A 23,512-nucleotide genomic window follows, 5' to 3' on the forward strand; every position below is an offset into this window, starting at 1 on the left:
CAGGAAGTGCACTTGAGATCTTCAGTTACAAAAGCAAAAGGCGCGGTGTCTCTCGAAAGTTGCGTGTCTTTGAAAGTGCAAATCCAGAAAAGGGATATCACCCTGTGTTTAGGCTTCTATTATGATGATGATGGTGGGAATTAATAAGGACCGGATCTCAAAAGCGATAATTGTGCTGCATTTCGCAGAATCGTGAATAAGCGTGCACCATTAGGACAAAACCCAGAAGGAGAAGGTTCCGAAATACACGTAGAAATAAGAAATCGCCCGCCGCACTCTAAGGTAATGAATGAGCTACGTGGTTGATTGCATCACGGGATGCGCCTCCGTCGAGGAAGTCACCGGCCTTGGCCCTTGGGGTCATCTGTGGCACAGTGTGGCGTTTGCTACTGATGTGGCTGAAGCTCTCTGCTCACACGTGATCTCAGAAGCCACCCGGGAATTGCTCCTCACCTTGCCCCGAGAAACTGCCGCCCCTCAGGCCTTTCCTCTTGGGGATTAGCGCACTATCGAGTCTTGGCAAGGGGCATGACCACCAGAACTTGGGGGGGAGGAGCAACGGGCAACGGGGAATGGGCAGTTGCGGTCAGGGTCTCACAGTAGAAAAGGAACAGCTGGATGGTTGGACCCCCTGAGCCACCGAAATTGCAGCACCCAGACTGCCACTGCAACCGCCATTCTGGGCAACCACCTGTCTTGCTCTGGACATTTTCTCCTTTCAGTTGCTGCCCTTCTGCACAACGCATTCGTATCCTTGACCTCGCCCACTCACCAATCTTAGGGACAGCTGTCACGACGTCCGCGATTCCTCAATCGACTTTGCAACCAAGTGCAAAGAAATTCGCTGCGACAAACCAGCCGACCAATCGCCAAGATGTCGTCCTCCGCTGTATGTTCACCCCCTAGCGGTCACTCTCGATAGCTCCAACCCAATTCAGCCAGCGCAATCATGCTCCGCGTCGACGGTCAACAGACGAATGCTAATGCCTTACGCCTTTATAGAAGATGTTCCGCCGCAAGAAGAACGTCAAGAAGGGTATTCAGTTCTGCCTGATGGTCTGTGGCGCCTCAGGAACCGGTACGATGACCCCCTCCAGCTCGAAGCGCCCGCTCGTCGAGCAGCAACGCGGTACAACACGAATGGATACTTATCAAAACTCACAGGAAGGACCACATTCGTCAACACGCTCTGCGGCAAGGACGTACTGCAGCACAAGGAGTCTGACGATGCGAGCAACGCTCACACTGAGGATGGCGTCAAGATTAAGCCCATCACCGTCGGTTCGTGACTTGACAACATGCCCAAAGCGCCATAATGCTGACGGGACGAACAGAGCTGGAGCTGGACGAGGAAGGCACTCGCATCTCGTTGACCATTGTCGATACCCCCGGCTTCGGAGACCAAATCGACAACGAGGCCAGGTAAGAACATGAAGCCAACAAGCAGCGAAGCTCCTGTCTGATGTTTGATGTGCAGCTTTTCAGAGATTGTCGGATACCTCGAGAGGCAATACGATGACATCCTCGCCGAGGAGTCTCGTATCAAGCGTAACCCGCGCTTCAGGGACAACCGTGTGCACGCTACGCTGTACTTCATCACTCCCACCGGTCATGGGTAAGTTCTACGCAGCATGATGCATGATGCGAGTCGCCCAGCTGATCATCTTTAGTCTCCGTGAGCTCGACATTGAGCTCATGAAGCGTCTTGCACCCCGTGTCAACGTCATCCCCGTTATTGGCCGCGCCGATACCCTTACGCCCGCCGAGCTCGCCGAGTCGAAGAAGCTTGTCATGGAGGACATTGAGCACTACCGCATTCCCGTCTACAACTTCCCCTACGACATTGAGGAGGATGACGAGGACACAGTGGAAGAGAACGCTGAGCTCAGGGGCTTGATGCCCTTCGCCATTGTGGGTTCGGAGGATGTTGTAGAGATTGGCGGTCGCAAGGTCCGCGCTCGTCAGTACCCCTGGGGTGTTGTCGAGGTGGACAACCCGCGCCACTCTGACTTCCTGGCGATCCGCTCGGCGCTTCTCCACAGCCACTTGGCCGATCTCAAGGAAATTACCCACGACTTCTTGTACGAGAACTACCGTACCGAGGCTTTGTCCAAGAGTGTCGATGGTTCCAGCGGAGGGTATGTTGTGTCTCTGATATGCAAGGACTTTGCTGACCCTAAAAGTGTTGATAGGTCGATGAACCCCGAGGACCTTGCCTCCCAATCCGTCCGTCTCAAGGAGGAGCAGCTGCGCAGGGAAGAGGAGAAGCTGCGTGAGATCGAGCTCAAGGTCCAGCGCGAGATTAACGAGAAGCGGCAGGAGCTGCTGGCTCGTGAGTCCCAGCTTCGTGAGATCGAGGCTCGCATGCAGCGCGAGTCGGCCGCCCAGGCCACGCCCGAACCCGTGGCGGCGAACGGCGATGCCGAGCACCAGTGAACACTGCACGGCGACATGGGGACTATGGACAATGGTCTGTTCTATAATACTGGCGTTGGTGTTTCTCGCTGAAGAGAAAAGACGAGGGAGGGATAATATCCGTGGATCAATTGGAGTGTTTCTCTCACAAAAGGTTCATGCCACCTGGCTTGGTCCAGGCACAACGATGGCACTATGGTAAAGCGGTGGATGAATCTTCTCATGCCTATTCGGTTATCTTGTTTGAAGTGTATTGGTAGCCAATCTGCAGATAGCCCGTTATTTCCTATTTCACTACTGGACTTGTAATGCAACGTACGCACCCAGTCTCATACGCACTTCTAGAATACAAAACGCCGCAAACACCTGTAAATATCCACCAAATACAAACACAATTGCTTGTCAAATCGATTATCTGTGCAAACACCACAGCTTAGTTGTTGTTCTGGCTGTTGAGGATGCGCAGGATCATGAGGAAGAGGTTGATGATATCGAGGTACAGGCTGATGGCAGCCGCGATCTCCTCCTCCACATGGTGATGGCGCATGACCAGCTGCGTGTCGACCAGAATGTAGGCACTGAATACCAGGGCGCCGATGCCACCATAGACCAGCTCCGCCGTGGAGCTGTAGGTGAAGAAGATGGACATGAAACCGAACAGCATGAGGCCCCAGAGCGCACCGAACAAGTATGGCATCCAGCTGGTGAAGTCATACTTGGTCTGGCAGGCGAAAGCAGTAAGGAAGATGAAGATGCCTGCCGTCAGGAAGACGGCGTTGAGAACGATAGACGACTTGTAGAAGGACACGATGACGGAAATGGCGTAGGCCTCGGTGAGCGTGAAGAGCGAGAGGAAGAGCAGGTTGGTCGGGTAGGACTTGCGCTTCCAGTAGGTAAGACCCATGAAGATCAGGGAGCCGAAGAGCTGTATGCGGTTAGCAGAGGAAATTGTATGGAAGGGGGAAAGGAAAAGCGTACAGATGCGTAGACAACGGCAGGGTGGCTTTGAATCCACGTCTTGTAGCCATCACTCCAGAAGGTGAGACCGCTGACGGCAGCGGTTGCGATGAGCTGGGCCGAGAGGATGGTGTAGACCTTGCGAATGAACTGGTTGCGAATGTCGAGGGTGGCCTCTGCGACGGATCCGCCAAACTACAGCGCATCAGCATGTGTCGAGTGTTATCAGTCCAGGGAGAGCATGCAAACCTTGAAGTCATCGGGAATATTGTCCTCGCTGCTTCGCGGGGCGCCGAACAGGCCCTGCTGCTCGTCGCGGGATGACGATTCAGCTGCGTACGCTGGTGGCGCACTGGTGTAGTCGTCGTTGACGGGCTCCTCTTGCGGCGCAGGCTGGTACTTGGCCTTGGACGCCATCGTGGAGTAATTTGTTGGCTGCGAAATGTTGGCGGTGGTGCGGGTGTTTTTGATAGATTGCGCGATCGTGGTGATGGTTGATGTAAGATCCGAGGAGTCGAAGTGACCTGGTCTGACTGCTGGCGGCGGCGACAAGGACACAGGTGGTATCCGTAGTCCAGGCCAGTCGATGACAGTCCTCAGGGTCATGTGGGGAAGGCGCGTGGCTGACTGGGTGGCGGTGCAAATACACCTCGTAGGGGGGGCACAGTATTTAATGTGGTAATGACACTGTCCTCTCCGCCACAATGCGGGTGACAGAACAGTGCGAGGTAGTATGACGCGCTGAATGTTCTAACTGTTTCCGACTTTGCCTATCTTCGCATGTTGTGTGACGTGAGTACACTTATACATACCGCTGCATGTCATCTCGAAGGTGTTTGGGATCGGGTCTGTGCTACGGTGATGTAGATTCGCGGGGCGTCCATGCCGATGATCATCCGCGATTGAGTCGAACGGAACTACTGATTAATATATAGCACTGGCCTGTTCTGGCTTGTGGAGCTTAGTATCTGGCATCAACAAACATTGTCGAGCGTACTTACGTAGAACGTTCGTGCTGATCCTACATGTACCAACAGCGGAGTGCCTCTTTCAATAGAGCAAGTCGATCGCGGAGTACATGTATCTATGGGCAGTCATGAGATTCATCTGAGCATAGAATCTACTAAGTAGGCGTCGTGGGCCATGGCCCATAGCGCACATCCACGCAGAAGATGGATATTCATGATTATAGTGCCTTAACGCTGTGGTTGCCCAATGATGGTATTCATGATGACCTGGCCCAGTCCACAACGGCACCTGGGAGGCCGGCGGGGGTGACCCGTGAGTGGGAGCATCTTCCTAAGTATACAAGCACGTACTCTAACCAATCCAGGCCTCTCAAGATTGGCAAGCCAGTTGTGACATGGGGAGACATTAATTATCAGATCATGTCTTAAAACAACGTTGTAGCCCCCCTTTACCGTCAGCTCTCATTGGCCTCTCTTGTTCCGAAGTCTTCTCACCGCCAAAAACCCTTAATTGTGCTTGGCTGGCGCGTTGCTGTTGAGCCCCACTGACAGCGGCCCCCCCTGCCACCGGGGTCGAGCTTTGTGTGGGACCCGTCACGCACTGCAACCTTTTTCGAGAACGCAGGTTTGAAGTCGACGTGGATAATTCCAACACTGGCGGGCAGAGACGACTTTCTCTCCCCTCTGATAAGCTGTGCCACGGTGCTCTGCAGCTTTCCCCGACTCCACGCGATCCATTGAGCCTCAGGGAGAGAACCAGAACGTGTTGATACTCCTTATCCAGTCTGGAACACTTGCAGCTGGAAGACCCCCCCGCCACAGGCCGCCGCCCCACGATCTGAGCCCCCGTGCAGGCAGTGGCAGAATTTCCAACGGCTGGCTTGCTGCCTCCCCTATTCGACGTCCAGCCGTCGTATCCCTACCTGTTTATCTCAACTCCTCGACGATCGACCGTTGTAGCAACGGAGCGAGCTGAGCGCTTCCCGGGTCCTCTCCTTTTCCTCCAGACCACCTTCTCCTCCCCCTCCGCCGGTCTCAGATTCATTCTTTCCCTACTCGGGACTAAGCTGAGACCTGGTTTCAACCAGTCCGACCGAATCACCTCACGTACACCATCGTCCCGACACTCGCTTCCAAGCGTGCCATTGACCACCGGAGACCATGCGTGACGAACTGCATGCCTCGTCGCAGGTCGACGAGCAGACTGGTGCTTCGCTCGGCGTCCCCAAGCGACCACAAATGAAACAGGGTTCCAGTAGCTCCAGCATGAACGGGCCGCTGTACATGCAGACCTCGGGGAGCAACGTGGTGCTCGTCAGGAAATTGAAGCGCAAGGAGGAGAGCTTCTGGCGAGCAGCAGCACGCTGGTTTGTCGAGAACCAAGTCGGTATGTTCCAGTCGAGACACATGGCGGCGCAGTGCGCCACCCGCACGCTTCGTTTTGGTGAGGAACCCCTACTGACTTTTCTAGGTCTTTCGTTCAACCTTATTGCCCTGCTTTTCCTCGCGCATGGGTTCATTCACAAGGCGCGAGCCGTCACGCACAAATTCTTCCACCTCTCCTACTTGAACGACACGACAGGACGATATGGCGTGGGGATTGACGATGTCTACTTGATAGCGTTCTGCGTTGTGGCTTTCACGGGCCTGCGAGCGTGGACCATGGAATATGTGCTTGCCCCCATCGCCAAGATGCAGGGCGTCACGAAGCGCAAGGACTTGACTCGCTTCAGCGAGCAGGCCTGGTTGCTGGTCTACTACTGCTTCCTGTGGCCACTGGGCGTGGTAAGGAGTCCCGCAACGTTGCGAGAAGCATGAAGCTGACGATTCTTAGTACATCTACTGCAATTCGCCGCACTATCTGAATCTACGCGAACTGTGGACAGCCTGGCCCAACCGCGAGATGGACGGTCTGATGAAGGGATACATCCTAGTGCAATGGGCGTTCTGGATCCAGCAGATCCTGGTCATTCACGTGGAGGAAAAGCGCAAGGATCACTACCAGATGTTGAGCCACCACTTTGTGACGTGCGCTCTCATCTCTTCGTGCTACAGCTATCACCACACTCGCGTGGGCAACCTGATTCTGGTCATCATGGATGTTGTGGATTTGTTCCTGCCGGTAAGTCTGCCATGATGTCGGTAGGTCGACCTATTCCTTCGGAATGCTGACCTGTACGTACAGCTTGCCAAGTGCCTCAAGTACGCGGGCTACACCACTATTTGCGACTACCTCTTTGGACTTTTCATGGTTTCGTGGCTACTCGCACGCCACGTGACATATTGCGCTGTCTGCTGGTCGATCTACGCGCACACGCCGGAGATCATGCCCACGGGCTGCTTCAAGGGCAGCAACAACAACCTCGTTGGGCCTGTCGACCCGCCACCGGGCTACGGGTACCTTTTGGAGCCATTCTACAACTCGAGCGGCCATGTGTGCTACAATGAGACGGTGAAATGGGCCTTCCTCACGCCGCTCATCATTCTCCAGTTCATCACCATCTTCTGGTTCACTCTGATCATCCGCGTGGCCGTCAAGGTCCTTCGCGGCGCAGGTGCCGAGGACACCCGCAGTGACGACGAGGCCGTAGCCGAGGAGAGCGAGGATGAGTACGTCTACGAGGAAGCCGAGGCGCTCAAGCAGGACGTCGGCGTCGAATCGCTGGACCTCAAGGGCTGGGAACGCCGACACGGCAAGTTCCAGTCGAGCAGCTCGGGGGTGAGTCTGCCGGGGCACAGCGACCGGAAAGAGCTTCTGGGCCGCATCGGGTGCGACAAGCAGGTGGATTGAGGAAGGGTCTCTGCCTGGGCTGTGCAGAAGAGCGCTCAGGTGATAGATATTACCCTGAGACTGGCGTTTTGCGGCGTTTCGATATTCTGGAAAGCGCTGAGCGCCAACGAGACGGCTCTCCATTTCGTGTCCATGTTTTTCACAGGATCCATAGAAGTGCGAGCGCCTACATGTATTTGGGGACCATGTTACTTGAAATTGTTTCTGAAGAGGGAAGACTCATATCGATAGCGAAAAAGCGATGAATGACCATTGTGGACCGAAGCATTCCAAGTGCGCACCATTGTGAGGAGGGAAGAATTTGTATATGCGAGAGAACAAAACGCCTGGCCATCCTAATGATGTATGTAAGCGCTTACTATATCTACTTGCTAGATTTCATGAGCTCCCCAGCCATCTCCCTCAGCTTGAACTTCTGAATCTTCCCGCTCGCTGTCTTGGGGTACGCGTCTACCCAAAAGACCCATTTCGGGACCAGATGCCCGCTCAGGCGGTCCCTAACCCAGTCCCTCACGCTCTTATCCGTCACCGTCCTGCCCGTCGAGCCGTCGCTGCAGATGATAAAGGCCGCGACGGCCTCGCCGAGCTTCTCGTCCGGCACCCCGACAACAGAGACCTCCTGGACGCCGGGCATGGTGAAGAGGACGTTCTCAATCTCGAGGGGATGGATGTTCTCGCCGGCGCGGATGATGAGGTCCTTGATACGGCCGGTGATGGTCACGTAGCCGTCGGGCGACATCTCCGCCTCGTCACCCGAGTAGATCCAAATCTCGCCCGTCTCGGGATCGGGGATCCGCACCTCGGCCGTCTTGTCCGGGTCGTTAAAGTACCCCTTCATCGTGAGGTAGCCGGCGGCGGCCAGCTCGCCCTTCTCGCCAATGGGCAGGATGGTGTTCCTGTCGGTGGGCGAGACGATCTTGACGCCGGTGTGCGGCATGACGGTGCCGACAGACGTCGTCCGGTACGCAAAGGGGTCCGACGGCTTGGTCATGCAGCTCACGGGGCTGGTCTCGGTCATGCCGTAGCAGATGACGAGGTCTTGCAGGCCGAGCTTGCTCTGGACCTTTTCCATGACGGCGCTGGGGACGGAACTACCGGCCGCGATGCCCTTGCGCAGGTTCTTGGGCGCGGAGGGGATGATGCCCTTGTCGAGCGACTCGAGCACCGCGACGAGCATGGTGCTCACACCGTACAGGCCGGTGGCGTCGTGCTCGTAGCACATCTTGAGCGTGGCCACGGGGTCAAAGGCCGGCGAGGGGAACAGGATGGCCGCGCCTGTCGTGGCGGTGGCCATGTAGCCTAGCACGCAGCCGAAGCAGTGGAACAAGGGGGGCGGCACGACGATGAGATCCGAGGGGTCGAGACCCATCCTGTCGGCGATGAAGCGGCCATTGTTCAGTATGGATGTGTGGCTGAGCATGGCTGCCTTGGGCATCGAGGTTGTCCCCGAGGTGAACTGGATGTTGATCGTGTCACTGGGCGAGAGAGGCGTCGATGGCGTGACGGGACCCGATGACCCGGACAGAAGAGTCTCATAGGGTGTTAATGCAGGGTATCTCTCCAGGGGGAATGACACGTCCTGGTGAGATGCCCGGTTATCTAGCACGACCACCTTTCGTAACGACGGGACCGCCTCGCTCTGGATGGTGGAGGAAGCAATGTCTCCCGCGATCTCCTTGATGAGGGACTCGTTGCTTCTGCCCTTTCCAGGCCGATAGGCCAGATCCGTCACGGCGCCAATGATGAGGACCTCGGCCTCCAAGTGCTTCAAGGCAGCGGACACCTGGGTGCTGGTAAAGGTCGGGTTCAACGGAACAAGGACCGCACCCAGCTTGAACAAGGCATATGTCAGGGCGGCAAAGGGGGCGCCGTTGCCGAGTGACACGGCCACGCGGTCCCCCTTGGACACGCCGAGGTCGGCGAGTGACGAGGCGAGGCGGTTGGAGAGCATGTCCAGGTCATAGTAGGTCAACCGCGTCTCTGGCGCCGCTATGCTGGAGGACGAGGAGGGGATGGGCGAGCGCGCAATGACAGCAGGGCGGTCCCCATGCGCGGAGACCGTCTGAGCAAAGTGCTCGGGGATGGTGCCCTGGAAGAGCTCTGGCGTCGTCGGCCCGCGACGATAGCTGAGGTTGTTGGTGCTGTCTGCTGAGTACCAGCGATACGATGAAGGATACACGGTTCGTGAGCTGGCCAGCGAAGCCAGAGAGACCCGTTGAGGGAGGCATCTGCCGCTGCGTGAGAGCAGCATTCTGGCAGGGCGTGGTCAATGAGGACGGGCGTAGAGAAGAGGATGTGCAGTGAACAGCAAGCAAGCGCGCGAGCGAGGGAAGGGCTGGAGAATTGGAGCGGAGAGGCAATCGGTTCCGAGGCTGTCACCAACCGTGGTTCGTGGTCCGTGGAACCTTGGGTCGGTCACCCAACCCCCAACTGGAGACGCGAGCCAAGACCGACGCACATGCAGCCTCCATGTCCCCGCACAGAGCCTGGGCTTCCCCACGATACGATCTGGCGACTTGGGGCACTCGGCAAGCTCCGCACAGCATCACTGTCAAAAAGTGCGGACATGCGAATGTGTCTTTTGTGGTGCAATTCGATCCTCTCATGTCGCTCCAGGCGCCTCTATCTCTTTGGTGCGTGGCTGGGGAACTGCCCACTCAGCCTGCTGAGACTGTCCCCTTTGACCGCACGCATCCTCTATAGTACGCTATGAATGAACGAAATTACGTTCCCAAAAGCAGCCAAACTCCAATATATACAGCGCCGCACGCTCGACCCAATGCGGGAGACAACACATGGCTGTCGGGTATTGATATGTACAGTCGGCGGATGACAGGAAGGGACTGAGCTGAGCTGGGCTTCATGTCATTCCGGTCGTCGGGAATGTAGACTAAGGGTTAGTCAGGTCTGAGCAGCGCGACGCGCTACATCACCTGCTGCTGTTCGCCGATATGGCGCTCGCTCTCGGGCTTCCACGTGCCTGTTCTCTTGTCAGTTTTATCTGGGGAGGCGTATGGCCATTGTTGGACCAACCTTCAAAGTTGTGCAGCACAAATGCCATGGGATCATCGGGCTCCTTGGCACCCATTTGTCCCACGCCCGGTGAGAAGCTCGTGATGGGCAGGACCACGACGTCACCCACCCGCTTGCTCGTCTCCATCCCGGTAAAGTCTTTCCAGTCAATCTTCTTGCTGCTGTCGCGCATGTCAAAGAACCGCTCGTCGTTAAAGTAGTCAAAGATGGTGTCCGTCCAGATCGCGGGGCCGGTGAAGTCGACAATGTTCTTGTCCAGAAAGCTCGCGAGCTTGCCCGAGCGCTTCATCTCCAGTGTCTGGTTCGTGATGCGCGTGATAATGTCGCGGAGCACTGGGTGCCCCGGCTTCGCTTGAATGGTCCACTGGCAGAACTGGATCCGGCGGCTGTACCATTCCGCCCAGTCGGGGCGATCAGGGTCCGCCTCGATGCCAATGACAAGGCCGACCGTTTCGCGCGGGATCTGGGGCGGCAGCCATTCCACTGCACTCCTGATGGCGAACGTGTCGATGTCGGAGTAGATGCCGCCTCGGGCGTACAGAATCAAGTACCGGAAAAGGTCCGCCTTGAGCACCGGGCGTGGCAGCGCCTGGTAGGCCTCCAGGACCTCCGGCACGGCCGCGTAGAACAGTCGCAGCATGTTGACCGCCACCTCGTCCGTGATGACCTCGTGCACGAAGCCAGGGTGTTGGTCTGACCACGAGGCCTCCTGCTCGCGAAAGGCGAACTCGGCCTGGGTAGGGCCGTATTTCCACGTCTGCCAGATGTAGGCCGGGAACTTGGTGTCCACGTCGTACGGGTACGCGTAGGCGAGCTTGTCGTATGTGCTCATGCGCGACATGTCCTTCCTCGGCTTCTGGGCAGGCGCCGGCTTGGGCTTCTCGGGGGGTATCTCGGCGGCCGCAGCAAGGGGGTCAGCAGCGCTGCCGCCATTATTCGACGAGGAGGTCTTTTCAGTTTTGGTATTTGATGACGCGACGTCCGAGCTCGAATCGTGCGATCGGGTAATGAGGAAAAAGACAATGAGGATGAAGACCGCCGCCACGAGGGCGCGGCGAGAGTTAAGCATCGTGCGTGTCGTGAGGGCGCGCTCGCGGCTACGTACGTGCGTGTAGGGAGGGTTTGGTGCGGAAGGGGGTCGACGGCCAGATGTCGAGGTGCGTGACGAGAGTTTCTATCGGCCGTGAAGGTGCGGGAAACGTGCGATTGAATGTTGTGACGGCATTGGGCCAGATGGCGAGGTAATAAAGTCTCCCTGGAGAATCCGAGATGAGCGTGAGTGTTATTAGCTATGGGCAGTCGGTCGATAAGACCAATCTTTGTCGAATCCGCTTTTTTCTGTCTGTTGGAGACTGGACACGAGGGATGAGGGAGGGACGGATGCGTCAAAGGCGCAGGGGCCCAGGCCGCTGCGCGCGCCTTGTGGGCCTCGTGCTCCGGACTGCCAAGACGGCGCGGACTGACGGCGCTGGTGGAGGAGATGGGCGGAAGTAATAACTGTGCTGGATTGACTCGTTCTTTGACAGTTGAGGATGGTCAAGAAACACGCAGGCAGCGGAATGCGGTCCTGTCCTACCGACGGCCTCCAGTCGTAATTGACAGTGACGTGGACTGGACTTGTCTCAGCTGGACGTGGCCTGGAGCGTGTCAGATCCGGCCCACTGGTGACGACGCGCAGTGAGTGCCCGTTACAGACTTTACTACCTGTAGGTTAGGTGGAAAGGGTCTAGGCCTGACGGTAGCTCTGGCCTCTAGCGTTATGTACCTGACCTTAGCTCTCAGTTCTCCAGTCCCTAGCAGTTGAGGCTAGCACGTGTATAATACGAGGGTGAAACTGCATCACGGAGTAAGTACACTGGATTACACCTCGAGGCGCCCTTTAACTCTTCAGCTGGCCTTGGCGGGTTGCAAGCTTGCAACGCAATCGCCTCAGTTCTTGTGTCAATCATCATGGCATTAAATTTCGCAGATCTCGCGCTAGACGATGCGATGCGTCTTGGACCCCTTTTCGCAAATCTTTAGCATCAAGTCGGCGTCGAACTCAAAGCGGTAAGGCAAGGCAAGCTCACTCAGTACGCAGATCTCCATGTCCTCTCAAACAAGTCGGCATATCGCCTACCAGGATTGTTAGCATGACCTTCTCAACACATCTTCGAAAGTGCGGCAAACCTCTTTTCGCTTGGCAAAGTCATCGTACAACTCGTTCCAGATCTTGCGCGCCGCGCAATCCTCACGCCCGTCCACTGACACGCACGTTGGCTGGTACTCCTCCCGCAATGCCTGAACCTCATCATCCACTCGCACCCATGGTTTAGGCACCGGCCAGTCCGAGAAATGGACATACTTGGCCGCGTCCCGAGCCGCAACGGGATCCCATGCTTCGTCGCTGCCCAGGTAATCCCGATGGTTCTCGTTGCGAAACTCAGCGGTGAGCATGGCATAGTCCCTATGCGGGAGGACCATGGCCGAGTTCTCGTAGAGCTTGTTCATGATCTCCATGTCGTATTCCCTCTCTCCTGCGAGATGTATTTGCTCGTGGATCCTGTCAAACTCATACATGGAAGGCTCAATGAGCATCACATGGGAAGCGAGTGTGTGTTCTGGCGGATCCGCAGACAACAACCAGTACGCCCGCGGCAGAGCCAGAGGTCCATGCGGCATGAAGAAGAGGTCGTCCGGCGGCTGCAGGATGGTGCCATCCGAGTCCAGTGTCAGCACCCTGTCGTACTGCGTCTGGTTGAAGGCAAGCAGCTTCGTGAACGAGTCGGCCCATGTCTCGTCTTCGCCATCTTTGTGCTGGATCATGATGGGTTTCAGCGTCACGTTGTACTCTTCCCTCGCCTTGATGAGGAGCTTGCCGTCCAAGTTCTCTGCTGAGGGAGCATCGGGAGAAGGCAGCATATGCGTCGGGTACAGCATGAGGCGGGCTGGTTTGGACCCCAGGCGAGCCAAAGACTCAAAGATGAGGAGTGAGTTGCAGAGGTACGCTGGGTCCGTGACATACTGAACGTACGCGAACCGCGACCAGTCAAAGTCGTCGGGGACAGCAAATGACACTTTGGTGTCTGGCCGAGGAGTTGGGGACTCTTCCGGCCTCAAGGGTGGTTGAGGTGCCTCGTCTGGTTCCGCATCCTCAGTCCCTGGATTGTTGGGATTTGGTGATGCTTCCTGGGGGGTATCCGGCTCTGTAATTGACGTCTCCGCTGGGACCGGAGATACAGGCGTCTCCAAGGCTTGTTCCACATTCTCTTGTGGTGCTGGGCCCTCGGCAATCTTTTCTGGCCGATCAAAGATTGGGTCCTCTGGGACGAACTCGAATGCCGGCTGCACCACGCTACCCCCTGATCGCACCGGCGCACCATTACGCGACGTCCAGGACTCGCGATCCACAGCAAAGTTGCGCAGCAGCAGGCAGAACGCCGCGATGGCGCAGAAAACAGCGACAACGCGCAATTGGCGCGGCGTCATGATGGCATTGGAACGAGCGTGATGTGGTTACGACGAAACGGGTGACTGGCACACAAACACGAGGGAAAGTTGGAGCAAGTGAGATGGGAAATTGTCTCAGCCGCAGTGGCCTCCATGTCCGCCTCCAAACACATACCAGAACGGAGTTTACGGCACAGATTGCCGTAGCCGACAATAATACATGTAGTGAGTATCCAATTGGGACGAGTGACAGGCTAAGAGTAGACGCTTGCTTAAACGAGGTGTCGTACAATGTGTTACCGTTATTACTTATTTCGGGGGAACTTGGGCGCGCGTGCGACACGATTAGCTCCAACCTGCTCTTGGTTTTTCATCTACCAACTTTACCCCTGAATCGTGTATCGGCTACCCTACACTTTTGCCCCTTTACATTCCAGCCGTCGGGCTTCAACTACACAGCCACCACGGGGCAAGTCGACCTGCTTAGGATGCAAGGCTCGAGGAAGTGGTCACGACTCCGATCTGACCAATTTTTCTATTCGTTATTGAGATCATTGTCTTGTCACTGTAGCTCTCAACTCTGCCGACCCATTGCTGCACACAAAAGCGGAGGTACCACAAGATTGGCTGAAGAGGCATATTGTACATCAATTTTCGACTAGACCCGTTTGTTAAAGCTGTCCTACGAAAGAAAGTCCCGCGGATTCGTCAAGCCGATTTCTGCCTTTCCAGTCGGCGCACTCCAGACCCGAGTCTATGCACCTATCCCATGGTCTTGATTCTTGCTGATCGAGTCATCGAGGTCCCATAGCTGTGTTTCAAGCTCGTACACGGACTTTGCTCGGTCTTTCCATCTCTTTGAGATCCCACGAAAGTTCCTGTCATTCGAAAGGTGCAAAGTGAGGTACTTTTTACATTCGATCGCTAAACCGTCGATGCATCCTTGGGCATCATAGCCAAGATAGTGTGAAAAGCTGCTTGTCAAGATGACAGGATGCTTTTCCATAGCCTGGGGAAGATCGTTTTTGAATTGCTTGGCATCGCGGGTCGCTGATGCTGAGTACTCGGTTCGTTCCCTCGTTACTTGGGCCAACTCGTACTGAGCCATTTTCAATTCGCTTTTTTTGACCGAAAGCTTTAACCGAAGTGCTGTCAGATCCGTGCAACGACGCTTTGGAGCATGCTCTTCTTCGGATCTATCTGGATGCTCGCTATGTTCGACAGCGACCGCTGCGTGATGGTCGTCAAGACTCCCACTAGGGACTCCCGGATGATGTCTGGGGTCGTTGGCAAGCGTATCCAGATGCCTGCTAGGGCTTTTCTCGACGTCCACAACTTCCGGAGACATTTGTCGTTTGTAAACATGCCTGTTCATGGAGTCTGAAGCCTCTGCTCTGTCCGGGGGGATATGGCTCTGGTCCGTGTCTTCAAGTGCGACTACCAGTTGACTCTCAGGCGTGGTCACTGCCATGTCCTTCGCAATCTGAGATTCATAAGACTGCTGCGTAGCAAGTCCAAAGTCAGCCCTTCGACCTGATGGTTTGTAACAGCGTGCGACTTACCGCCAGTTCGGCATCGAAGTCGTCCAATACCGCTCGCAGGTGAGCATTTGTGATCCTCATGCTTTCGCGGCTCGCTTTCTGCAACAGCTGACACGAAATCGCCGTTCTCACCTTGCAAAGGCTGGGCTTGAGTGGATGCTCCGCGAGCTGACTCAATATTGTCAAGAAGCCTAAATTGTACCTCGATGGGGAATGCTTGCGGTTGATGTTGGCAAAGACAGGAATGTCCCGCACAAAATCGAAGAAATCCTCGAATGCTTCCAGATTCCATGTATTGATCACAGTCAAGAACTGCCTGGGAAGCTCGCCGTCGTTTTCTTCCGAATGATTGTATACGCCAGGCGGCATGGGGTTCAAGTCGATGTATTTGCCCCATTCTTGGGGGTATGCTGAAGCAGGAGGCATGGTTACCAAATCTTCACCACGCACGAGGTGTTGATTGATAGGCGAACCTCTGTAGAGGAGGGTGTCGACTGCCCACTCCCGGCTCGATTGAAGAGGAGTGTGGTTGAAGCAAAAGAAGTCTATGCTCTAGATTAGTTGTATATCTTTCCCCCTCTCTTTGTGAGTGAGAATGTGAGAATGTGAGATGATAGTGAGGTGATGGCTAAAGTAGGTAGAAGCAAGCTCTGCACCGATTTTCAGATGAAGTTTTAGCTAGCAGTCAAAGGGGGAGATGCTTACTACCCTGGGCTGAAAACTACTCGCAGCAGGTGAGGAGTTGCAGACAAAAGGATGGGACACTAGATTTTACACAAGTTCACACGTTTGTTTATTTCGATAAGGGGCTCGGTTTGTGACAGAGCCTGGGTGTACTGTAAAGGGCACATCTGGTCCGAGACTCCAGAGCCCGCAGCTGATATCAGACCCTGACACACTCGAGACTGAAAGGCTAGAGCTACCAATCAAAGTCAAAGAAATCAGATTTCCGATTATCGGTCTATTTGCAAGCCCAAGTTGCTTTTTCTGAGTTCTGAGTCTCTGGCTCGGGCCTCACCGACCGCGACGGGCTAATCCTAGTCGGCCCATAATTCTCAGGCCATAACGACACATCATTGGCCATAGTGATCCTGCAATACCGGGTCACCGCCTGTCCAGGCGGTCCCTGCCCAAACCCGGGGCCCTGCAGCGATCGACCGAGCATCTACAAGAACTTCGATGAAATCACACCATAATTCCCAAGCTTCTCGTGTCCCGCCATCACCACCCTGCTTCATTTCCTCATCTCCACACAAGACATGCACCGTTCTTCCTCCAGAGACACATACTACGACCTTGGGTCCTTTGCTCGTCCAGTCACCACTCGTCATCCACAGGCGCAAACATGGTTCAATCGCGGTCTCATCTGGTGCTACGGGTTCAACCACGAGGAAGGCGCACGATGCTTTGAGCGAGCTATAGCCCATGACCCTGGTTGTGCTATGGCATACTGGGGTCTGGCTTACTCTCTAGGACCCAATTACAATAAACCGTGGAAGCTTTTCGGGAAGAGGGAGAGAAATGACACAGTGGAGAGGACGCACGATGCCGTCGAAAAGGCATCCATGTGCGCCCACCCCGAGACGACAGCTGTCGAGCGCGCTCTTGTAGAAGCTCTGGCATTCCGATACCCGGGTGGCCAGGAGCCCACCAAGACAAACTGCTCCGTGTGGAACCGCGAGTATGCCGATGCCATGGGCCGGGTTTATGCACAATTTCCCGAGGATCCCGATGTCGCCGCCCTCTATGCCGATGCCATGATGAACCTCACCCCTTGGCAACTATGGGACTTGCATAGCGGCGAGCCTGCATCGGGCGCGCGCACCCTCGAAACGAAGCGCGTTCTTGAGCATGCCATGGACACAGAAGCGGGCTTCAACCACGCAGGTGTACTACACCTCTACATCCACTTGGTGGAAATGTCCAAAACCCCCGAGATGGGAATGCCGGCGGCGAATCGATTGCGAGGAATGATCCCTGACTCGGGGCATTTAAACCATATGCCGTCCCATCTGGACATTCTGACCGGTGATTATGCAACGGCAGTGGTGGCGAATACAGACGCCATCTGTGCTGATGAGCTCTTCCTCCAGAGAGAGGGACCGATGAACTTTTATACCTTGTACCGATCGCATGACTACCACTTTCGGCTCTACGCTGCCATGTTCTCGGGGCAATCGCAGATTGCTTTCGACACCGTGACACGACTCGAGGCGACCATTTCAGACGACCTGTTGAGGATGGAGTCGCCCCCGATGGCAGACTGGCTGGAGTCTTTCCTCGCGATGCGTGTTCACGCTTACATACGCTTCGGACGATGGCGTGACATTATGGATATGCGCCTACCGTCAGACCAAGAACTATACTGTGTCACGACAGCACTTACTCTATACGCCAAGGGCATGGCATCGGCCGCCCTTGGCCATGTCGAGGAAGCAGAGAAGCAAAGAAAAGAGTTTCAGCGTGCCGTGCCCCGCGTGAAACCCTCGAGGACCTTGTTCAACAACAAGTGCGTCGACATTCTGACCGTGGCGGAGGCGCTCCTCGACGGCGAACTTGAATATCGCAGGGGAAACTTTGAGATTGCTTTTGCACACTTGCGCGATTCCATCGACCGATACGACGCGTTGCCGTTTGACGAGCCCTGGGGCTGGATGCAGCCGACGCGGCACGCGTACGGGGCTCTACTGCTGGAGCAAGGCCTCGTCGAGGATGCGCTGGCCGTGTATATGGCTGATCTCGGCGTAGACAATACGCTTCCGAGGACACACCAACATCCCAACAATGTGTGGGCGTTGCATGGATGGCATGAATGTCTCGTGCGGTTAGGCCGTCTTGACGAGGCAAGGGCCATGAAAGGACAACTCGACAAGGCGCTTGCTGTGGCAGATGTGCCCATCCGCTCGTCGTGTTTTTGCAGATTGACTGCGGCGAAGATGTAGGGACAGGACTGCTGGCGAAAGCGTGAAAGCTGCGCTCGTTCGACTATGAGCCAACGAAGAACAAGTTCAAATTGCACTCGATACCCCATAGGTTTGCTCAATCTGACAAAGCTGCTGAATGATCGCGATAGTGCTGAGCCAAAGAGCGTTGCGTAGACTGTATGCCAGAGGCTGGCAGTGACGAGCCTTGGGGTCGTCGAGGATGAAAAGGGGCAATGGTAAACAAAGGTCGCTCCGCCATGATAAGCTGCATATCAACTGGAAGCTCATGTGCCAAACTAACTCTTCAAAGTCCTGTCATCTCACAAAATTGATCGTTCTTCCACCGAAGGGCCCTACCACTCGCGCCACTCGCCGCCTGGCCCAACAAAGCCAGGGCTCACCCACGCCTCGGCACCCTTGCTCAACTCCCGCACCTTGTCCTCGTCAATGTCGATACCCAACCCTGGGCCCTCCATTAGCTTGATGTAGCCGTCCTTGACATCCCATATCTCCGGGTTCTTGATATAGGACAGCAGGTCGTGACCCCCGGTATTGTAATGAATGCCCAGACTCATCTCCTGAATCGCAAAGTTGGCCAGTGTGGCATCGACCTGGATGCACGCCGCCAGCGCGATCGGGCCGAGAGGACAATGCGGTGCGATCGCGACGTCGTACGCCTCTGCCATGGCCGCTATCCGTCTGAGCTCGGAGATGCCGCCGACATGCGAGATGTCTGGCTGCAGTATGTCGATGCACGACGCCTCGAGGAAGGGCTTCACGTCCCAACGGGAGTGTAGCCGCTCGCCCAGTGCTATGGGTATCGTCGTGAGCGCGCTCAGACTCTTGATCCCCTCCATGTGCTCTGAAAGAAGCGGCTCTTCGATGAACATGGGCTTATGCTCTGCCAATGCGGCGGCGAGTTGCTTCGCCATGGGTCGGTGCACGCGTCCGTGAAAGTCCACACCCGCATCGAGGCCCAGCGCCTTGACGGCCTTGACACGCTCGACGCAGCTATCCAGCGTGTGGGGCGAGTCGAGCCAGCCCACATCCTCGGTTCCGTTCATCTTGACGGCCGTGAAGCCCTGCGCCTTGCGGCTGAGAGCCTGCTCCTCAATGTCGGCGGGACGATCACCGCCGATCCAGGCATAGACCTTGAGGGTAGAGCGGACTTTGCCGCCGAGGAGCTGGTAGATGGGGACATTGAGCTTGCGCGCCTTAATGTCCCAGAGCGCAATGTCGATGCCGGCGAGGGCGGACATGAAGACAGGTCCGCCGCGGTAGAAGCCCATGCGCCATGTCTTTTGCCAGATGTGCTCAATGTCGCTGGTACTGTCAGTCTCTCTGTGTTGCACTGGAACTGATATTCACGTACTCAGCCTCCATGCCCGTGTACTGGTCAATCCAGGCATCCAGACAGCCCTCGACAGCCTGCGTGTGCCCCTCGAGCGAGGCCTCGCCCCAACCAACGATGCCCGCGTCGTCGGTGATCTTGACAAACAGCCACCGAGGCGGGACGCGGAAATATTCAATCTTTGCGATTTTGCCCATGTTGCAAACCTTTGGTACCGCACAGAAGAAAGTCAATGAATGACCTTATTATCATGGAGTGTATGTGTGAGCTGCAAGAACCAGTCTTATGACGGCGATCGCGTGGAAGAGGAGAGGCGCACGTATGAGGGGCCGCCAATGGACCTAGGACTGCGCCGACTTCGGCATGTGTGGCTGGATTCTCTTCAAATAAGATGAACGATTACATATAGAATGCAGGAGCTTTGTTCGTCTGCAAGTGCGAAACAACTTTCTTCACCACGAAGTTGCGGTGTTGTCGCATTTGTCCAGTGGCGTTGGATCGGGTCAGGTGGCTACGAGATACATATACAGACAAGCAGTACGAGCATGGCAAGCCACAAATACTCAGGGGCTACAAATCTAACGCCAAACTCTCTATCTGGCTTCCAAAAATATCTTGCTGTACCGCTCACTGCCTCACTTCTTTTGCGCGGCGATCCAGTCCGCCCTGCCCTTCTTCAGCTCCTCCTCCGTCTTCTCCCCAAAGACATTGACACCCAATCTCGCAGGGAAGTTATACCGTGTATTCCTGTCGAGAGCAAAGATTTGCTGCATTGCCTTCTCTGGGATCTCGAAATCCACAAAGTTCTCTGCGATGCGCGACGGAGTGACGCTCTTGGGCAGCACGACAGTGCCGCGCTGTACACCCCACTGAATGAGCACCTGAGCGGGTGTCTTGCCCAGGTCCTTGGCGATTTGGATCACCGTCGGGTCGTCGATTGTCTTGGGGAATCCATAGACGTTGTTGCCCGAGGGTGAATAGGCCGTTACTAGAATGTCGTTCTTCTTGCACCAGTCCAGGAGGGCCGGCTGTTGGAAGTAGGGGTGCGCTTCGATCTGGAGGACGGCGGGCTTGATTTTGGCGCTGCTGCCTGTTAGCACATCTATTCTCGCGAGTTCACTGTAGGTAAAAACGTACAAGCTGAGGACCTCCTCGATGCGCTCTCGCGTGAAGTTGCTGAGGCCAATGGTCCTGATCTTGCCCTTTTCAACCATCCTCTCCATAGCGCGCCACGTCTCCTCCACCGGAACATCGATCACATGAACGCCGCCATCCTTGGGATCGATCGCCGCACGGGCCCTGGGTGTCTCGGGTTTTTGGAAGGCCACGGGCCAATGGATCAGGTACAGATCGAGGTAGTCTGTCTGCAGATCCCTGAGGGACTCGTCGACGGCCTCTTCCACATCCTCAGCCTTGTGGTGAGTGTTCCAGAGCTTGGATGTCAGAAAGATTTCTGAGCGCGGGACGCCCGAGGCTTTGATACCAGCGCCAACCTCCTCCTCGTTGTCGTAGGTGGCGGCCGCGTCGATGTGGCGGTAGCCCAATTTCAGAGCCTCCTCGACGGCGCGGGCTACCTCTTTTGGTTTTGATTGCTGGATCGCATGAGTGAGTGTGTCTACACAGAAAGGGAGAGAGAAGAGAAGTAAACGAACCCAGGTACCCAGGCCCACAGCTGGAATGGTATAGCCTGTGGCGAGCTTGAAAGTGCGTCCGGACGACATTCTATGTTTCGATGGGAAGCAATGCAAACAATAGCCGATTGAAGGAAACCAAGTGCGAACAAATGCTAGAGAACACAAATCTGCGAAAACCGAAGCATGAAGAAGCACAACAGACGAGAAGAGTGAACCACTCTGTTGCTTTGCTGCGCATCACACATCACTGCTCCCCCACCTCAGCATTGTCACTGAGTGAGGGGCATCATCAGGGGAAGAGAGATAGACGCTTTTCTCTCCACGCGGGGCAATTCAGAGCGAGGTACGACGCGTGAAAACCACCAGTCATCGTCGAGCACTCGATGGGGAAACGTTGGTTTCCCACGAGCAGGAGGAGGAGGCGTTCCTCATCCGGGCAAGTCTGCCGACTCCCGTCATTTAATGGCTTGTTGGGTGGGCCTTTGCAGGCGCTGGCTCGGCCATTGTCCCGAGATGCTTGACCGCATGAAAAGCGATCGACAGGGCATGAGTACGAGAAGACGCACATTCGACCATGAGTTGGTAATTCGCATATGGCTCCTCGCAGGATTTTGTGCCAATGTGGTCAGTTTCCTCATTGATACTCACGCTTGCAAGACCAGATATATTCTCGTTGACCCAGCAACGCGAGTGCTTGTCCTGATCTACCTACTTGTGAGAGAAGAGATTCTACACCGCAGTGGTGGTTTCACCTACGTAACAAGCGGTAGCAAGTAGCTTCTAACGGCTCGGCTGGCGGTTTGGGAAAAGCAATGAAGCTGACTTACTTTCCTGGTACGTAAGTGGTGTTCGTCGGATGTGGATTCGCTTGGTAAGTTGAGTCATGCTGAGAAGCCTGACTATCCTCCGGATTTGTAGCCGTCCATATATCGCTCTGCGTGCTGCACTCTAATGGCAAAGCCCAAACTGATGTGATTCGGAATGATATAAATAAGTCATAACATCAACAGCAACCAACGCCTGGTCTTCGTACACGTGCTCGTTCCTTCTCGCTTCTCTAATATATCATTGTTCTCGTCTGCTCCATCGACACTGATCCGGCGCATGACGACGCATTGCGGTGCGACGCGTGCCTGCATACCTTTCATCATAAGACCAGGCCCGCCCTTTAGACAATCATCTGCGCGATGCCCTGTCCGCCCAGCGTCTTGCTCGAGATGAACGCCTGGCCCTTGATGGCGGCCGCCAAGTAGCACAGCGCAGTCAGGCTCAGGAAGATACCGGCGGCGATCAGCGAAGTGTCGGGGCCGATGGTGCTGAGGAACTGCAGCACGGCCATCACGGCGTAGGTCGCCGAGCGCATGTAGTTGGTCGAGATCTTGCGGATCATTTCGTCAAACTTGCCCGACGTTGGGCAGATGCGCAGGAGGAACGGAATCTCGATGAAGAGGATGATGAACGAGGAGGCGCTGCAATGGTCAGCTTGGCGACGTTCCTTTAGAACAGAGGAAGAGAGAGGCATACAGAGCAAGCGCGCAGAATACAATGATGATCGGCGCTGAAAGGAAGCTGAAGATGTTGGCCAGCCCTGTCGCGAAGCAGACAATCATCGAGGCAATGCCCAGCCTATTCCTCATTGTCAGCCTGTATACTAGTTCCCGCGCGGCGATAGCTCTCCCATGGCCGTTGCCGTCGGAGACGGAGATGTCCGCCATGTGCGCAGCGTCGGTGTGAGCTTACCATTGCCCATAGATGCCTTTCGCGCAGCATGTCAGCGAGGGTCATTTCCACAAAGCCGCGCGCCCGGGTACATACTGAAGTTGCGAGTCTGGAACTCTTCTTTGAGCGTCATCGTGGTGGTTGTGGTGTGGTGATGTGGCTTCGTGCTGGAACGACGTGTAGGCAGTTGATGATGCTGTGCTGTTCTCTGCTGATGACAGCTAGTTTACGGAGTAACTTAGGGCGTTTGAGGTCGGACCCTTGAGGATTGTTGTTGGAGAATGTATGGGCCCGCTGGTTGTTGCGTGGCAGGACGTCGGTGATTGGCTGCGGCAGGCAGTGTGGCAGTGAAACGGCAGCTGACAGATGCGTTACAGGTCTCTCTCACAGAATCAATTGAAGAGGATGAGCTGTGTCTGAATTGCGCATCTGGCGTGGTTTTGTTGTGCGGACGGATTTCAAGTTGCAATGAGGTTCTAGGCATCTCTTGAGGTAAGGCACGATGATAACTTGCGTAAGGCGCAGTCGTCCGCTCTTACGTTGTGCAGTTTACGCGGCTTCCGTCACCAGCCACGCCAGCAGCGTACCTTACCTTACGCTACCGCCTTCATCAACAAGTTACCCTGGACCTGGAGAACTATGAACAAGTGCTTGTAGCCAGGCACGCGCAAGCCCAGCAAGCATTCGCATGGAAGACCATATAAGCTTGGATTATAAGTGACTCTGGTTTTTGACTTGTATAATCAAATC

General features: G+C 55.6%; 11 protein-coding genes across 11 annotated transcripts; 3 read left to right on the top strand and 8 right to left on the bottom strand.

The window, feature by feature from the left end:
- Window positions 1-1,005: 1,005 nt before the first annotated feature.
- Window positions 1,006-2,436, top strand: F5Z01DRAFT_679687 (putative septin AspA; the record flags this gene model as incomplete). Its single annotated transcript, XM_046265550.1, has 5 exons — window positions 1,006-1,078; window positions 1,165-1,281; window positions 1,335-1,422; window positions 1,478-1,615; window positions 1,671-2,436. 5 exons carry the CDS (start codon window positions 1,006-1,008, stop codon window positions 2,434-2,436), a joined length of 1,182 nt encoding a protein of 393 aa, XP_046121695.1.
- A 412-nt stretch (window positions 2,437-2,848) lies between these two features.
- On the bottom strand, window positions 2,849-3,789 carry F5Z01DRAFT_671357 (transmembrane BAX inhibitor motif-containing protein; the record flags this gene model as incomplete). The annotated part of the gene is made up of 3 exons (XM_046264692.1): window positions 2,849-3,340; window positions 3,394-3,567; window positions 3,622-3,789. 3 exons carry the CDS (start codon window positions 3,787-3,789, stop codon window positions 2,849-2,851), a joined length of 834 nt encoding a protein of 277 aa, XP_046121696.1.
- Window positions 3,790-5,501: 1,712 nt separating this feature from the next.
- Window positions 5,502-7,313, top strand: F5Z01DRAFT_695213 (TLC domain-containing protein; the record flags this gene model as incomplete). The annotated part of the gene is made up of 4 exons (XM_046266256.1): window positions 5,502-5,727; window positions 5,812-6,125; window positions 6,175-6,462; window positions 6,526-7,313. 4 exons carry the CDS (start codon window positions 5,502-5,504, stop codon window positions 7,129-7,131), a joined length of 1,434 nt encoding a protein of 477 aa, XP_046121697.1. The 3' UTR covers window positions 7,132-7,313.
- Window positions 7,314-7,375: 62 nt separating this feature from the next.
- On the bottom strand, window positions 7,376-9,721 carry F5Z01DRAFT_415576 (uncharacterized protein). Its single transcript, XM_046259588.1, has one exon. It carries the CDS (start codon window positions 9,380-9,382, stop codon window positions 7,496-7,498), a length of 1,887 nt encoding a protein of 628 aa, XP_046121698.1. The 5' UTR covers window positions 9,383-9,721; the 3' UTR covers window positions 7,376-7,495.
- On the bottom strand, window positions 9,719-11,438 carry F5Z01DRAFT_415589 (glycosyltransferase sugar-binding region DXD domain-containing protein-containing protein). The gene is made up of 2 exons (XM_046259589.1): window positions 10,165-11,438; window positions 9,719-10,111 (listed from the first exon to the last, which is right to left on the bottom strand). The coding sequence occupies exons 1-2, from the start codon at window positions 11,231-11,233 to the stop codon at window positions 10,056-10,058; spliced, it is 1,125 nt and encodes a 374-aa protein (XP_046121699.1). The 5' UTR covers window positions 11,234-11,438; the 3' UTR covers window positions 9,719-10,055.
- Window positions 11,439-11,867: 429 nt separating this feature from the next.
- F5Z01DRAFT_647025 (nucleotide-diphospho-sugar transferase) lies at window positions 11,868-13,804 on the bottom strand. Its single transcript, XM_046262946.1, has one exon. It carries the CDS (start codon window positions 13,630-13,632, stop codon window positions 12,292-12,294), a length of 1,341 nt encoding a protein of 446 aa, XP_046121700.1. The 5' UTR covers window positions 13,633-13,804; the 3' UTR covers window positions 11,868-12,291.
- Window positions 13,805-14,098: 294 nt separating this feature from the next.
- On the bottom strand, window positions 14,099-15,630 carry F5Z01DRAFT_647028 (uncharacterized protein). The gene is made up of 3 exons (XM_046262947.1): window positions 15,608-15,630; window positions 15,156-15,544; window positions 14,099-15,094 (listed from the first exon to the last, which is right to left on the bottom strand). The coding sequence occupies exons 2-3, from the start codon at window positions 15,501-15,503 to the stop codon at window positions 14,348-14,350; spliced, it is 1,095 nt and encodes a 364-aa protein (XP_046121701.1). The 5' UTR covers window positions 15,504-15,544; window positions 15,608-15,630; the 3' UTR covers window positions 14,099-14,347.
- Window positions 15,631-16,247: 617 nt separating this feature from the next.
- F5Z01DRAFT_415651 (uncharacterized protein) lies at window positions 16,248-18,243 on the top strand. The gene has a single exon (XM_046259590.1). It carries the CDS (start codon window positions 16,394-16,396, stop codon window positions 18,074-18,076), a length of 1,683 nt encoding a protein of 560 aa, XP_046121702.1. The 5' UTR covers window positions 16,248-16,393; the 3' UTR covers window positions 18,077-18,243.
- F5Z01DRAFT_415666 (galactonate dehydratase) lies at window positions 18,244-19,825 on the bottom strand. The gene is made up of 2 exons (XM_046259591.1): window positions 19,431-19,825; window positions 18,244-19,381 (listed from the first exon to the last, which is right to left on the bottom strand). Exons 1-2 carry the CDS (start codon window positions 19,604-19,606, stop codon window positions 18,412-18,414), a joined length of 1,146 nt encoding a protein of 381 aa, XP_046121703.1. The 5' UTR covers window positions 19,607-19,825; the 3' UTR covers window positions 18,244-18,411.
- On the bottom strand, window positions 19,696-21,317 carry F5Z01DRAFT_415732 (aldehyde reductase). Its single transcript, XM_046259592.1, has 3 exons — window positions 21,062-21,317; window positions 20,547-21,001; window positions 19,696-20,492 (listed from the first exon to the last, which is right to left on the bottom strand). Exons 1-3 carry the CDS (start codon window positions 21,128-21,130, stop codon window positions 20,045-20,047), a joined length of 972 nt encoding a protein of 323 aa, XP_046121704.1. The 5' UTR covers window positions 21,131-21,317; the 3' UTR covers window positions 19,696-20,044.
- Window positions 21,318-22,015: 698 nt separating this feature from the next.
- Window positions 22,016-23,332, bottom strand: F5Z01DRAFT_415773 (uncharacterized protein). Its single transcript, XM_046259593.1, has 4 exons — window positions 22,859-23,332; window positions 22,784-22,799; window positions 22,568-22,669; window positions 22,016-22,512 (listed from the first exon to the last, which is right to left on the bottom strand). The coding sequence occupies exons 1-4, from the start codon at window positions 22,893-22,895 to the stop codon at window positions 22,212-22,214; spliced, it is 456 nt and encodes a 151-aa protein (XP_046121705.1). The 5' UTR covers window positions 22,896-23,332; the 3' UTR covers window positions 22,016-22,211.
- Window positions 23,333-23,512: the final 180 nt, after the last annotated feature.

This window comes from Emericellopsis atlantica (genome assembly GCF_019669845.1).
Source record: "Emericellopsis atlantica unplaced genomic scaffold F5Z01scaffold_4, whole genome shotgun sequence".
In the NCBI taxonomy this organism is placed as follows: Eukaryota; Fungi; Ascomycota; class Sordariomycetes; order Hypocreales; family Bionectriaceae; genus Emericellopsis; species Emericellopsis atlantica.